At 41.4% G+C, this 16433-nt stretch overlaps 2 protein-coding genes across 4 annotated transcripts in view; one reads left to right on the top strand and one right to left on the bottom strand.

Annotated features, from left to right (window-relative positions):
- Nucleotides 1-15356, bottom strand: part of Ssr1 (signal sequence receptor subunit 1) — a 29044-nt gene extending 13688 nt beyond the window's left edge. Inside the window, exons 1-8 of one of the 3 annotated variants that reach the window (XM_075969867.1) lie at nucleotides 15175-15356; nucleotides 13045-13157; nucleotides 8010-8097; nucleotides 6063-6325; nucleotides 4709-4785; nucleotides 3932-4010; nucleotides 2273-2366; nucleotides 377-2006 (exon numbers count right to left, since the gene is read on the bottom strand). In XM_075969867.1, coding sequence (XP_075825982.1) covers nucleotides 1978-2006; nucleotides 2273-2366; nucleotides 3932-4010; nucleotides 4709-4785; nucleotides 6063-6325; nucleotides 8010-8097; nucleotides 13045-13157; nucleotides 15175-15253 — 822 coding nt within the window. In that variant the 5' untranslated portion in view covers nucleotides 15254-15356 and the 3' untranslated portion in view covers nucleotides 377-1977. Of the gene's footprint in view, nucleotides 1-376; nucleotides 2007-2251; nucleotides 2367-3931; nucleotides 4011-4708; nucleotides 4786-6062; nucleotides 6326-8009; nucleotides 8098-13044; nucleotides 13158-15174 lie in introns of those variants that run through there. The other 2 variants (XM_075969865.1, XM_075969866.1) reach the window with 2 other exon arrangements.
- Nucleotides 15357-15420: 64 nt separating this feature from the next.
- Nucleotides 15421-16433, top strand: part of Riok1 (RIO kinase 1) — a 71584-nt gene continuing 70571 nt past the window's right edge. The window contains exon 1 of the mRNA XM_075969863.1: nucleotides 15421-15545. The gene's annotated coding sequence lies outside the window, so the exon portion shown is untranslated. The remainder of the gene's footprint in view (nucleotides 15546-16433) is intronic.

The raw sequence follows: 16433 nt of genomic DNA, 5'->3' as shown, positions 1-16433 counted from the left end.
AATTACCATTACTTCCCATAAAGGTTTGGGGGAGGGGGGAGCAAAACGAAACAAGCAAAGCCTAAGGAAAAAACTCTAAATTACTTAAAGTCAATATAGTTTATCTTTCCAGAGTAAACTTTAAACTATATGTGGGGGGAAAGAATCATGTAAGTGGAGAAAACCCTCACACCAGACTCCACAGACAGGCCTGCAAGTGCATGCACCACCCATTTAGAACAGGCTGACCAAAGCAAAACCACTTCACAAAAACTTTAACAGTTTAATTCTTCATTTTCACTAAGGACGACAGCATCATGTTAGCAGACACTCAGCTCAGTCTCCCCTCACCTAGGAGCCCATGCAGGTCAACTGCAGCTCATTTTTTTTTTTTTTTGGCTTTCAAGAGAGCCCAGGAAGGCCCCAAAATGTGATCCTCCTGCATTAGCCTCTTTTGTAGTGAAATTAAAGGTATTTACCCCCATATCTCGCCTATTTCTTTCTAAAATTAACAAGTGTGCGCTTATGAAGATTGTATGTGTGTGTGGGTGTTGTTCTGCAGGAGCTTCCACCTTGTTTTCAGACTCTCCCTGGTCTTGGAGCTCATCAGTAACTGGGCAGCCACGAAACCCCAGGGAGCTGCCTGTTTCTATTTCTGCCTCCCAAAGGCATCCTACCACCCTCGGCTTTTTCACAGGTTCTGGGGCCATAGTAATGGTCTTCATGCTTATCCAACACACACTTCACCAATTCAACTATCCTGTCAACCCTTTAAATGGTATTTACATAAGAAATGTATGCATTTAAAACATTATTTAGCAGGGCTGGAGAGATGGCTCAGAGGTTAAGAGCACTGGCTCCTCTTTTGGAGGGCCTGAATTCAATTCCCAACAACTCCATGGTGACTCACAACCATCTGTAATGAGGTCTGGTCCCCTCTTCTAACCTGCAAGCATGTATAGGCAGAACACTGTATAATAAATAAATACCCAAAAAAATTATTTAGCAAAGACCCTAATTCTTTTCTATTTAAAAAAAAAAAATCAGTCAACCTGTGAGTTTATAGGTTAAAAAAATACTCAGGGGAAGTAGACCCACTTCACCTTAAAATGTAAAATACTTAGCAAGAAATCAGATTAGTGGAAGCTGAAAATGCGTCATGAGCCTTAGGCAAGAAAAGTGAAACCATGGGCATTGTCATCACCATGCAGACAGAACACTCATAGAGAAATAAATATGTACAGAAAACCATTTTAATATCTAAGTATAATTTATTTATTGAAACTGGGATTAGTGAAGTCAAGGACAGAATTTTATATTTTTGTACAATCTATTATTTTTTTTTTTACAACGAGGCTAACTTGAATGCTTTCCCCCCTTTTTTTTCAATTTTCTTTTTTCTTTTTTTAAATGTGTATGCGTGTGTTGCCTTCATGGATGTAGGTGCACCACATGTATACAGTGCCTGTGGAGGTCAGAGGATTCTCTAGACCTGGAGTTGCAGACAGCTGTGAGCTGTCACGTGGGTGCTGGGAACTGACCCTGGACCCCTGGGAAAGCTTTAGTGCTCTTAACCTTGAAGCCACCTTCTCAGACCCTCAAGTGCTTTTTAAAAGAGCCACTCACCAAATGGGAAAAACTGTTCTGTATTCCTTCATAAAAATTAGTACTTTTAACAAACTTCCTATTAAAAAAAAAACACCAGAATCCATTAATATTTTAGATTAATTCTTTAAAAATTAGCATGTAGCCAGTTGTTGGTGGCGCATGCCTTTAATCCCAGTACTTGGGAGGCAGGAGGCAGAAGCAGGTGGATCTCTGAGAGCTCAAGGTTAGCCTGATCCACAGAAACCCTGTCTTGAAAAACAAAACAAAAAAACCCCCAAAGAACAACAAAAAGTAGTTGCAGTAGTTTCCCCCTAAAATACATTATTAAACTTGCTGTAGTCATGCACTATGCAAGAGCCCCCAAAACTGCAGCAGAGACCACTAAAGAAATTAAGTCACCTCACCTCTTCTACTCTGCACTGAAGCAACAGGAAGGAAAAAAGACAGGAAACAGATTAGGAAGAGAACTCAGACATTTACAAACAAGCTGCGTGTTTGAAAGCACTTGTAAATTAAATCATAAAAACTATAAACAGAACAAGTCTTTAAGTGCTTTGTTAATCATTATACCAGAGTCTACACAGGTAATGTTAAATAGTACTGACCAAGGATTTTTTTTGATTATTAGAAACTATTTAATTTCCATTTAGAGAAAAATTCTCACCAAGTTTGTAAGAATACTTACTGATCTGATTCAAAGTTTCCTGAGGAATCCAACTCATGTCAACATCATTTTGACTCGATGTACCCATTTCTACTTTCTGTATAGGTCTCTTGCGCTACAAGAACATAAAAGACTATTTAAATACATGTCATAACATTGTTTATTCTAATTTTAAAAACTTTGATCAATATATATAATTTGAGTATCTTAGCAGACAAATTACATTCTTGTTTTAAAACACCCCAACACACACTTTATCTACTAGAAGGATAAAAACATGTCTTCTTAGCGAGTGAAATGCTTGTCACAAAGCCTGATGACCTGTATTTGATCCCAGAGTCCCAAATGATAAAAGAATCAACTTCTCAAAGTTGACCTCTGGCCTCATCACATGTGCCAAAGCACACACATGTGAATGCACATGTACATATGCCCACCCAAAACCAAATATATGTAATAGGAAAATGTTTAAAAAAATAAATCTTGAGAGTCTAAGTTGTTACACCACTGATAGATCAAATAAAAACTACTATTTACCCAATAATTTTCTTTCCATTTGGGAATCAAATCATAGAAAATAAAGTTCCAGTCAGTGAAATTCAAGATAATTATTGAAATGTTGCAAGCAGGACTCTTTCATTGGTAGCTAAATATAATCAAATAAAGTAGGTACAGACACAAAAAACCCCACAAAATCTCAAATAGCTTGACAATAATGAATTCATTAAGAATGTGAAGGTTTTAAGGCATAGTGGTATGTATATACAATTCCAGGACACTGCAGGGAGAGGCAGAAGGATCAGGAGTTCAAGGCCTGCCTTAGCAGCCTAGTAAGTTCAAGGTCAGTGTAGGCTGACCCTGTTTCAAAAACCAAAGACAGGGTGAGACTTCCTCTATAGTCTATCTGCTGCAATACTGGACTATGAAGCCCACTTAATTCCATTTTCTTTAGTTTTGCTCTGAAGTTTAAAAATCAGAAATCTGTGCAGGAAGCTGGGCATGGTGTACACACCTTTAAGCACAGCACTCAGAAGGCTGAGGCAGGTGAATCTTTATGAGTTCCAAGCCAGCCAGATCTACATAGTAAAAGACTATCTCAAAATTCTGTGGAGAAAGTTTGTAATTCCAGCACCTGGGAAGACACAGGAGAACCATGCTAACTAAGCCAGACTGAGCTACACTGGACTTTAAGGCCAGCCAGAACTACACAGAAAAACGCTGTCTCAAAACCCAAGGGCTATAGCTATAGCTCAGTATAAAATGCTTGCCTAGCAGGTAGAAACTCTGATAATCTATTTAAACAGATTTATACAGTCTATAAATTCTGAATACACAAAAAAGTATCTCCTCTCACTAAGTATTCTAACCCATATAAATTGTTTGATTACAGATAATTCAATACATCCATGAGGAATATGTATTAAGTATTAGAAAAATCGTTCTGAACTCAAGGAACATTACCGTAAGATAGCAAAGATCACTTTAGAGAGGGTAACTAGCACACTAACTGGATTTGTGCACACATCTCAACAAATTCAAGTCACATATTCAAAGTCTTATCTCTAGGTAGTGTTAAAAGGCACCACAAAGCTCCAAGCCTACAAAACTACAATAAGAACTAGAGTACAGTTAGTACCGCAACCACTCAGTGTGGTTTGCCAGCTGCTCATTCATAATTACCTTTCTAGATTCCAGGAGTTGATGAAGGCCAACAACAACTAGAAGCCCAAGACCAGCAAGGAACATATACATAAAAATTCTGGCAGAAAAAAAAAAAGAAAGGAAGAAAAGAAAGAAAATAGAGCTGGTGTTAATTCATACATACCGTATCTAATTAAAAACAAAAACTTAACATATGCTACAACAGCTTTCCAAATAACTTGTAGGAAAAATACAGCATTTTAATTAATTCCAGGCAACTAGCTTTACAAATTTCCTTTTATTTATAGTTAAGAACACTTTGTCAAAAAACTCTACCTCTAAAACGTGTTTTATTTCAAACTCATGGTTTACGGCAATTTCAGCTTTGTTCACCTCACATTTACATCCTTATTTCATAACTGGCCTTATAAATCCTGTCAAGTGAGTCACATCTACGTTCACAAATGATTCTTCACTCAGAAAAAGCATTTTCCAAGAAAACACCCTAATCTGTGTAGTGATCTCAGAGGCCTGTTAGAGTGGCTAACCTGTGCAATGAGATGTTAGAGAGGCATGTTAAATAGGCTAAGGCTCAGTTAAAGCAGAAATGAATTTGGGAAAGGAAAAAGTCAACTACTCCTGCTGTAAAAACAGTTTTTCAGGTTCCACCATTTTCCTTGACTTGTATAATAGGCACAAGAAGCACATAATGTATGGATTTCACATTCTGACCATTTCTAGACATTCTGTGATCTGAGCACACTGCCTTCCAGCTCAGTCTGGGAGCTTCAGATCTACAGATACAGCTTTACTTACGTTTCTCCATCTAGCCCGTCCTCTCTCTCAATAACTGTAACTGTCTGATTGAAGACAGCATCTTGGAATACATTGCCCTGTTTAAGAAACAGATGTTTAAAAAATCACATGAGATGTGTTAAAAGAATAAAAATTACATGTGTTCTTAAAACTGCTATTCTACCAGACTTAACTTTCCATCACTTTGTCATACAGGACAATAAGGCCATATGTAATTTATGATTCAGTGCCAGGTACAAAACTTATGTTATTTCACCTTTAAAATAAAAATGCCTAGGAACTTGCCAAGACCACCCTCTACCTTCTGCAGGGAGCAGGGAGGTGGTGGCTTCAGGAGCCAGGGCAGCTGTGAAGATCACAGAGCCCTCGTAGGAAGAAGCACAGCCCACAGAGCTCCTCAGCAGCTGCAGGAGCAGACCACTTAGGAAGCAACCCAGACAAAGTCAGGCTCATGCTCTAAATGGAAACTGGAATGAAAACCAATTCCACTCTAAGGAACAGACCAGTAATTTATTTTCAGTTTCAAAGTATTTTTTTCATTATCATCTTAAAACTACTTCAATAATTTAACAAAACGTTATTTTTCCAATACAAAAAACCACCGGACATATATATATATATATCAACCTGAACTGAGCTCAATCCTACTTGAAAACAAGATGAAATAATAGACACAAAATGAAGTAACTTTTTAGCTATTTTAATGTCACTCTGAAGACAGAATGAGAAGCTTTTCCTCTGTGCTAATCACAAGGGAGGGCCTGGCTGAAGACACAAGAAGCCATTAACAGGCTGAGGGAAGGTAGAACCCACTCCTCGAAGGATGCTCTTGGGAAAGGGAGTGGAATAAACTCAGCCTCACGCAATAGAGAATATAAAAGTTGTCCCTTTCAGGGATAAGTGAAATTAACACATAAACCTTACTGCAAAAATTGTATTTAAAAGTGGATTGTATTTTACCCATGAGCATACAAAAAAGCAAAACAGTAAAAGTCTTTAGAAGCATTTTAAAAGGAAAAGGTCTACAACAAAATGGGACAGAACAAACGTCTTACTATTCAACACCGTCTAAGTAGAGGCAAACTCCACTGTACACTTCGTCCCTTGTCAAGATCTAGCTCAAGTCACTTTCTCACACACACAGCCCAGGTGTGTACACTTACCACTATGCTACTGCTTCTTTCTGGCCATCTCCCTCAATACCTTATAAGTGAAGTTAGAGACGTTTGTGTTCCTGGTGATATTATAGTTTGAACTACAAAACAAGCACTTATACAGACAGAAAACTATTCAACAATGGCCATTCTCCCATGTGGTTCCTAACAAAGATAAAACACAACTCAAAAGTTCTTACATTCAAATCTTTGTAGTTCAGATTGATGACCAGACCAAAAGGCCGTCCCCCCATGGGTTCTGCAGGAATGAAGGAATACTCAAAAGTCGCCTGTCTCTGGGGTGGCACTATAGTGTTCAGAGGAAGAGCTGTGAAATTCTGGATGTAAAACTGGTAGTCCTGAGGATAACGAAATGAGGCATCTAGAGATTCAACAATAAAATCTTCTGTCCCCTTGTTCGTAAAGCCTACCAGGAACTTCACGATGTTGTTTGCTGGAAAATCTAAGACACAAAATAGGAGAGGTTGGGGGTGGGATCTGAACACATTCAGAGTTCAAAATTAAACACAGACATGGACTTGGTTTCAAAATTCTCTCCACCAGAGCATTCTAGCGTGACTGCACACTAGCTCTGAATAATCAGAGCTATAGTACAAACTGAAAATCTTTTGGCTGCTCTTTGGGTTCCAATTTAGGAGATAAACTGGGTATTGCAATTCCAGCCAAATCACATTCAGATTAAGAGGCTAAGAAAATCGTGGCAGCAAGATTATCATACAAGAGGTTTATATAACTCAGTATGTTACTACAAAAATAAATGGGGGAAGGTATCATCACATACTCAAATTCCCTCTCTTAGGTGGAGAGAACAGAACAGCGGCTTTGCACATTCTAGGTATGTAAAGAACTACTGAGTCCATCCCCAGCAAGCAAATCACTTTTTGTAGGTAGTAAGTTGGAATACATAGAAAACAGAACACTTAAGTCCAAGAAAATTAGTGGGTTTTGTTGTTAAGTCTTCCATAACACTGTATGACAGGCTAATGGGTTGAATTCCATCCAGTATAACAGATTATAGAACAGACAGACCTGGGTTTGAATCTTGTCTCTGAGTAACTGTAGAACAAGTTTCTTAACCCCTGTAAGCCCAAGAGCAACAATAACTATATCCTCAGGGTTTGCTGGATTAAATGAGCACTGCAAAGTTAAAGACCAATGCTCCTCACAGAGTCCTCAATAAATAAATGTACTCAGGAAATTTCAGTAGCCCTAACGGGAAGACTGGAAATGCTCCAAAATCTAAACCTTTATGAGCTGCCAACAAGATGCTACAAGTGGAGAATCCAAGTCTCAAGTTGTGAGGTGTACGTGAAACAAACTCCGCCTACAGGCAGCTCATTATGCACATAAAAGTATTCTACAACTTAAATAAAATACTCAAAACCATTTCTGGTCCCATACATTTAGAGCAAGAAATATGCAACATTAATTTTCTTTATTAAGTTAATGCTATTCTGTAACCAAGGCCTAACTGTAGACATTTAGTATTTCATTGATATTTAAACATTTGAAACTACCATCAAATTCCAGACAGGCCTGTAATCCCAACACCTGGGAGGCTGAGGCAGGAGGACCTTGAGTTCAATACCAACAAAATAAACTCCTTTTGAAAGTGAGTTTGTGTGTGAGTGTGGATGCAAACAGAGCAGAGAATTACTTCTGGGGAGTCAGTTCTCCCCTTCACTTGCTCAGAAAAGGGCCCTCCTGTCTCTGCAGTGCTGCCTACTGCATGCTACCTCATATCTTCAGTGAAGCCCCTAACTGGCATTTTCGTGTGACCGCTGGCTAATCTTTAACATGAGTTTAAACTCAAGTCATCAAAACAAAACGGTATTCCTGACACAGCTTGGAAAGTTTCAAGAATGGGACCTTTGGGGATGGCAAGATGGCTGCCTGATAACCAGGGCTCAATCCTCAAAACCCGTGACAGGATAGTCCTCCTGCAAGTTATCCTGGAGCCCCCGCATGCTCCCAGAGGTATGTGCACCCAGATACACACATTTTTTTTTTAAATTTTTTTGAGAAGAATGTTTAATTTCTAGCAAACCAAATAACATTTATTTTCCCCTTTAAATACCAGCATTACCACACAAAAGATTGGAATTAAACAGACGATTCTCCATTACCTTCTCCTTTTACAAATAAGATAGTTGTGTCTGCACTCGGTGAAGCTTCTGGTTCACCAGACACATCTTCTTCTTCTTTATCTTCTGCCTAAAGGCAACAACATCAACAACAGAGTTCTGTGAAAGGGTGAAAACATTCACTGCAGCACTGATCACTGGTGCTGATGGTGTGCATTTCTCACTTTTTAGGAGGAAAGACAAACACAGTTCCCCACTATCACAGTTTATACAGTGGAGGTTCCTGCCCTGGGAAATCACTAGTCAGCACAGCCCAGTGCAAAGGAAGAGCCTCTCTCTGGGAAAGCCACTTCCTGGGTCAGAGCATCTCTCCCACAGGTAAGCACAATGGTGTAACTCTGCTCTACCTCTTCAATTAAACAGAACTCCTCATGGAAATGTGGACACTAAGTCACTGGGAATCTGGTAACTCTACCTCAAGTAAAGACTGAAATTCTGTTCCAATTTTTCCACACATTCAGGAAATGCCAGCATGGATAGGAGTTCAACCACACTTGAACTACAAGGTCCCTAAACAGACTGGCAAGCTAGCTTCCTTCCAAAGAAGGACCATAATAAGGTCACTCCCCTTTTACTACTTACTTCTGATGCTGTGTAAAAGCAGCCGGACAATAAATGGATGAGCAGAGCTGGATTTGGCTAGTAACCACATTTTGCCCAGCCCCGTTCTCAAGCACCTTATTATTACAGCCCAGAAAGATTTCCATACCAATTACAATTTCCTCATAGCCAGGTGGTGATGGTGCATGCCTTTAATCCCAGCACTTGGGAGGCAGAGGCAGGCGGATCTCTGTGAGTTCAAGGCCAGCCTGGTCTACAAGAGCTAGTTCCTGGACAAGCACCAAAGCTATAGAGAAACCTTGTCTCAGAAAAAATAAAAAATAAAATAAAATAAGATTTCCTTATTACAATCAGTCACTTATCACTGAAATGGTATGGTAATGATGGATACAGACACACACACACACACACACACACACAGAGATCCCCAGATCCAAAGAATACAACTAGGCAGGATATGCCTTTTGAAGGCTGAGGCAGGATTGCTTGATTGAGCATAGGAGTTTGAAGCCATCTTGGGCAATATAGTTGCTCCAAAATACAATATGCAAGTAGGTAGATATACCTGAAACAGAAAGGCTAACAAATTCTGTAAGAATAAAGTAGCAAAGTATACTTGAGAAAAAGGAGAAAGAGAGAAATTACAACTAAGATTCAATTTAATGAACTTCAGAATATGTTGAGAAAAAAAAGTGGTTCTGATCAGAAAAAGATTACAGATACGCAATAAAGACAAATCCAGAAAAAGAAAAGACCTCTAAATGGTCACAGTGATGAATAAATGTATGAAGGTTTGGGAGAGAGAAGAAAGAGTATAGAAAGTTACTGTGTTTTCTTTGAATTTTTTGACTGCAGAGAGATATTTGATTCTGGGGGCTGCTAAGATAAACCAACATAAAGATACCTGGACTTTAAAATTTGGGTCTAAGAATTTGTTGCTTTGGAAAAGAGGTTCTTTTGTTTCCACAGAGCAAACCTGTGGATTGCTTCCAGACTAGAGTCATTTGATGAACAAAGAGCCCCTGAAAGGCCGCCGTGAACAGCCCCCAAAATACTTTGCCCAACAAAAAGCAGGAAGCAGTTTGGAGAGAACTATGCCCATATTCCCAAATATTATTTATAAATGTTTGTTTAGATTTAAAGGGGGATGTGCTATAGAGATTTGCACTGGTATCAATCTTGGTTTATCGATACAAATTTAAAGTCAATTTTGTTGTATGTATATTTCTGTTCTTGATTAAGGTATTGTATTTGTGCAGCTCATTTAAAAATGTAATGTATAATTAAGAAATATAGGTTAATAGATAATCATCTATAATAGTCAAGCTTGTACTCATGTTAGGTTTTCTAGATATATAGAGGTATATTTCAGTTAGTTAGGTATTCTTCAAATCTTTCAGAGACTTTCAAAATATGGCATTTAAAATGTTTTAAGAACTTAGACTAGACTTTTCATGACAATGAGACATATCTGCTCTTGGCAGCACCAATCTACTTCAGAGGCTTCTCATGGAGTTTGCTAGCCATTTGGGCAAGAAACTGCTCTTGCCTGGACTGCTTGATGTCATGCTATGTAAACTGACATGCAGAACCCACAGAAAAATGACTGCTGAACTTGCCTAAAGATGAGATGATCCTTTGGGGTTCCTTGCTTCATGAAAGAGACTGCCAGACATTCTTCAGTACACAGAAGAAAGTGACTGTCAATACAGGTGGAACTATCTTTGAAATTTCCTACTTCATGGAAGAGTCTGCCAGATACTATGGGCCTGTAGGCTGAAGGTGAATGCTCCAATATTACAGAAGAATTTTGGGTAACTGTCCAGGTAGCAGGATGTCTCTGTCAATTCTAGAGTTTTAGAAGTTGCTTACAATGCACTTCCTGTTCATTTAGGTACTATATCCTTCTGAAGTCTTTGATGGAATGAAGAATAGTTATGATAAAAAATATAAATATTGTAAATGTAATTCTTGCTTGATACCTGTTTCGCTATATGTAATTTTACTATGTTAAAGTTAAAACCTTCCTTTTTATTTAAACAGAAAAGGGGAAATAGTGTGGGACACCATTCTGTATATGTGTTGCTTTTATTGGTTAATGAATAAACTGTCTTGGCCTGTTGATAGGGCAGAGTAGAACTAGGCAGGAAAAACTATACTAAATGCTGGGAGAAAGAAGGCAGTCAGGAGACGCCATGCAGCTGCTGCCAGCAGATGCCGGAACTTTACCAGGTAAACCACAGCCATGTGGCTATACACAGACTAATAGAAATGGGGTAATTTTGGATATGAGTTAGCCAGAAACATGCTTAAGCTATTTGCCAAATATTATTGAAATAATATAGTTTCTGTGTGGTTATTTCAGGTCTGAACAGCTGGGAACAAACAAGTGGCCTCCTACAAGAATAGAACAACAACAACAAAAAAGATACTAGTTCAATTCTCTGGAGCTACATAAAAGCAGAGAGTTATTTATGGGAGGACAAACTGGTAAGTGCCAGACTCCATCACGGGCATATGAAAATGGTACTATCCTGCAAAGTGGTGGAGATATTTGCGGAGCTCAAGGCAAGGGGCTAGGAGACCTGAAAGCCATCAACGGAAGGCTGTGGTAGTTAGAATCAGGTTTTATCAACATTAGGGAGTAAGCAGAAGAAGGTAGCAGAGAAAACAGCAAGTCGGCGGGAAAGAGAAGGGGTGTCAACACAGTGGGATTCAAAGTGCAAATAGCAAATGTTAAAAAAGCCTGAAATACACAACCAGGAAAATGTGCCAGGAATTTGGCAATTAGGTTGCTGGTGACCATAGCAACTTTCACTATACATATAGGATGGCTCCTGATGGGTAATGAATATGAAGCTAAAGTAAGAGGAAAAAGTACCAGCAAAGGTAAAAAAGGGAGTAGCAACTGAAGGAGGGAAGACAACAAGCACATCTGCATGTGCGCAGCTCCAGGGCCAAATGCCAAAGAGAAGGACCAAAGAATACTGTACAATCCACAGGCTGAGATCCTTAGAGTCATGAACACAGCTCATTGTTAGGGAAATGCACAGAAGTTCATCTTGAATAGTTCACTGTTGAATGTCTTCATTTTCTGACACCAAAGCCAACATTCCTGCCAGAGCGGAGTTAAAGCAAGCAATGTTTGCGAGAACAGCTGACAACATAGAAAGCATATCAAAGTAAGACGGATAACCTTACGATTTACCTCATGTCACAAAGGAATATAAAGCCCACTGGTGCAACAGCAGACTAGTCCGTGTATCCAGACCACCTCCATAAGCAGAGAGAGGAGAGAGCAGGTAGCATGGGTGAGCTATTCAAAGTTGCTCCTCTATTGAAATGAGTTGAAGAGGTCAAAAGTGGGCACCGGATCCCTTGGAACTGATTGCAGATGTTTTCGAGTTATGTTGGTGCAGGGAAAAGAACTCAGGTCTTCTGGGAGAGTAGCCAGTGTTTGTAACTGCAGAGCCATCTCTCCAGCTCTGAGCCAGATATTCTTATTGTCATTATTACAGAGTATAAATTTCAGAGCAAACTTCAAAGAGATCATTTCTAACTGTTACTATTCATAAAGCATATTTTATCACCTGTTCTTCATCCCCTGCTCCCAAAACACACTCATATGACCCACAAAAACATGAACTCTAAGAAAGGAGAGGAAATACCTCACTTGTTCAATCTAGTACCCAGAACAGAGCCTTGTTACATAGTAGAGATGCCCCTACATGACTCATGGCAGGTTACTGAATGAAAAGAAGCAAGCATACACACACAAAAAACAGAGCTAGAAAGCTAAGACCTAGACTCCAAATTTAACAGTCAGGGTCTGCTGCTGGCCCAAATATGCTGTTCTTCTCCAGCCTTCACATAGGGACGATCCTGACATGTTCAGTGCACCTTTTCTCTTCCCCTACTCCAGAAATCCTCGAGTTCATTCTCAATGATTCGCCCTTAGGCCACTTCAACCCAGGGGAGATGGCTCAGAGGCTAAGAGCACATATGACTTTTGCAGAGGACCCATGTCTAAAACCTTCAACTGTCTGTAACTCCAGTTACAGATCTAAAGCCCCTGCCTTCCTCAAGCATTTGCAATCACATGCAAGTATCCACACATTCATACATAACTTAAAAATAATTACCAAATTTGCCTATATATAGAATATATTCTTGGGCTGAGTATCTAGCTCAGTTGATAGTATACTTGTTCCCTATGTCTGAAGCTCTGGGTTCAATCCCTGATACCACATAAAACATGGCATTGTAGTACATGTCTCTAACCCATCATGTCCTGTATTTGGAAGAAGAGGCAGAAGGACCAGAAGTTCAAGACCATCCCTCAGTACCTTGAGCTCAGGACCAGCTGCATTACATTGAGACTACTTCAAAATGCCGGGGGGGGGGGGGGGGATCTTCATGTGTCATATACATTCTAGATATAGTATGTAGCACTAACCAAATCTGTGGGTTCGTCTTCTTCTACTTCAGCTTCATCGTCTTCATCTTCAATTATCGAATCTTCCACTGTTTCTTCATCATCTGTAAGATCTTGAGCCACTGCTAATGACCCTGAAATTAAAATAAAAAATGAGCACATAAATTTTATCAGTGTTTTTAAACATCAGGTCTAAACAAGAAAATGTTCTAGCCAGGCGGTGGTGGCACACGACTTTAATCCGAGCACTTGGGAAGCAGAGGCAGGCAGATCTCTGTAAGTCTGATGTCAACCTCTTCTACAGAGTGAATTCCAGGATAGTCAAAAGCTACACAGAAAAACCCTGCCTCAAATAAATAATAAAGAAAAAGAAGAAGTTCTGCCAGTAGTAATTCAGTCTTCCTGGTCAGCTGAACAATACCCCTGCACAAAAATATTTATAATATCTTACTAGTAGTCTTAACTTCTGTGCATCAATTTTAATGTTTCTAATATCAAAAGACACAAACTCAGTGGGTTAATGGCACTTGCTGCCAAACCTAGCCATGTGAATTTGATCTTTAGGATTCACCCTGAAAAGTGTCCCCTAGTCTCTGCATATACACTGCAAGACATAAGTACAGATAGAGACAGGCAGGCAGGCAGACAGACAGACAGACACACAACGTAATAAAAAATTTAAAATAATAGTGGTATCTTCATGGTTAGTAGCAAAGAAAAAAATCCAATTATTTTGCACATGACTTTAAGCATATTTTCAGATAGATTTAAAATACCAAAAAATAAATTATAATCATAACACTAAACTATAAATCATAGTTTTATAGGCAAAACTTTCTCAACAAGTCACACTACATCAATTTCAGGCAAAATCCTCAGAAGCCCTTCAAAGTTCTAGCTAGCAGTTCTTCCCACCACTTCTCAGAAACTGATGATGTGGCAATTCAGTGGGAAGAGCCACACGTGCAGTATCCAAGAGCAACAATCCGTTCTCAGGACCATGCATTTTTAAATCTTTTCACTTTCCTGGGTTAAAACGATTCATTCATAGTTTATACTTCATTTTCCAAAGCCAGTTTCAAAAAAGAAAGAAAATCCAGGGGGCTACGGTTGTAGCTCAGTTGTTAGCTTGCAAGCCTTGCATTCCTGGCATGCTGGAAGCCCTGGGTTCCTCTCCCCCACCTCACTCATGGGGTGTGGTGACAGACACCTGAAACCCAGTACTCCAGAGGTACAGGCACAAGGATCAGAAGTTCAAGGTCGTGTTAGGCTACAGAGACTTTGAAGTCAGCCAGGGCTAGCTCCGTGAGACTGTCTCAACAGCTGTCCCGTGTCCCCACCGCGCCCCCAACCAAAATCCCTAACGGTAACTCAAAGTCCTATTAGCTACTAAATAGAAGCCAATCACTTTCCTGATTGCTTGGCTAAACAGCTCCTGAATCTTAACTTTTTATGCCCTGAGCCGCTCAAACTTAGAAAAATGAAAGGAATTCTGGCGATCACTCAAACCAACTCATTTTATAAATTAGAAAATCAAAGCTCATGAAGGGCAAGAGGAAAAGGTTTCTACGTTTTTACATTCTGCCAAGTTTTTACTTCAGGTCAAACACTGGAATGAATAAACTTATAAAGCTCCAAGTAACTTCTTCCCAGCACATTTCCATCCAGCAGAAACTGGCTAGGAAAGGGAGAGGGGAGGGGTGGGGAGAAATTAGGAAAGCAGAAGAAAGCCATCTCGCGGGGACTCTTCGGTACCGGCTGACTAGCAGCAGGAGGAGGGGGCGTTTTTTGGACACCGCGTCTCGAGGTCCACACAGACCGCGATGGTCGATCGAGGAGAGCGAGAGACGGCGATCCATCGCGCCGAAGTAGAGAATCCGCTCTGGGCGAATGAATGGAGGCGCGCCCGCGTGGGGCTAGCGACACGTCAGCGCAGCGGCCGGGGGTTGGGGGTCCAGGGTCCGCGCGGGCAGAGAGATCAGATCGGCCCCGGCGTGGGTCCCGCGGACCGAGGGCTACGGGCCCGCGCTCGCAGAGGGCGCCGAGCCGCGGCGGGTCCTGGGGGGCAGCACGGCCCCCCTCCCCGGGAGTCCGGCGGGGGAAGCGGTGCCGGGCGGCCGCGGTGCCGGGCCCACCCCCCGCATCCCTCACCTCCGGGGCCTCCGCGGAGCAGCACGGCGACGGGGAAGGCCAGCAGGAACAGCAGCAGCAGGCGGGGGAGGAGTCTCATGGTGCCGCCGGTCAGCGTCCACTGCACGTCCGCTAGGGCTCTCGGCGGCTCTGGCGGTAATGGCGTTGCACTTCATCCGGGCTCCGCCGGAGGGGCGGGGCACGCACGCGCGCCGGCCGTGGTCCCGCCCCGCCACCAGCGACGTGGCCTCTAAGCGGCCAGGGGCGGGTCCTGCGGTCGGCGAGGTCACGTGGCCGGCGGTGGGGCCTCGGGGTTCCCGCGAGAGCCTTCCGGGCCTACCTCTTCCAGTTACGTTTCTCGTGCGGTGGTTGCTTTGAGGGACAGACCCTCGGTGAGTAGCGATGACGTGAGGGACGTAAACTTCCTGCTTGTGTAGTTTTTGACAGAAAGGAAAGGCTGTGGGTAGCGACAAAACAAACAAACAAAAAAACAAAAACGAGGAGTGACGCCTCACGCTCTGGAGTTGTAGTCTTTTACACTTTGGGTGAGCACGCGCACGTGGTGTGTGCGTGTTCATGTGCGTGTGTGTTTGTGTGTAATTACCCGTGCACAGATGTGGAGGCCAGACAGAGGACATCTGGGAATTGATTCTCTCCTTCCACCTTTACGTGGGTTTTGGACTTGAACTCTGGCTTGCATCACAACCACCTCCCAGGCTCGGTTCTGGGATTTTTTTTTCTCTTAATGTAATGGATCCAGACTTAGAAATCACCTAGCATTTCTGCTGTTTCCACTCCACAAGATCTCACGTGGCATATTTCTGGCAACTTCAGCTGGCAAGTGTGAAACAAACTCAGGAGACCCTCAAGACACAATCCTTTATCAGGGCCTTACTGAGTTATTTTTCAGTGGCTATCAAGAGACACCATGATCAAAGCAATGTATAAAAGAAAGCGTTTAGTTTGTAGGCTTGTTTACAATCTCAGAGCGTGTGTTCATGACCATCACATCAGGGAGAATGAGGCAGGCATGTTGCTAGCGCATTACCTAAGAGCTTACAGTGCAGTGCCAAAAAAGACCAGGTAGAGAGTTAACTCCAATGGTGTAGGCTTTTGAAAGCTCAAAGCCCAACCTCAATGACATATCTCCTCTAGCAAGGCCACACCTGTTCCTTAGCAAACAGTTCCACCAACTGGGACAACACATTCAAGCATATGAACCTATGTGGGCTCTTCTCATTCAAATCACCACAGGGGCTAAGAGGCCACCAGGATGTTTG

Source organism: Microtus pennsylvanicus, chromosome 4 (genome assembly GCF_037038515.1).
Source record: "Microtus pennsylvanicus isolate mMicPen1 chromosome 4, mMicPen1.hap1, whole genome shotgun sequence".
Lineage (NCBI taxonomy): Eukaryota > Metazoa > Chordata > Mammalia > Rodentia > Cricetidae > Microtus > Microtus pennsylvanicus.
Note: the sequence above shows the minus strand (reverse complement) of the source record. Positions and strands in the feature narration are given on the sequence as shown.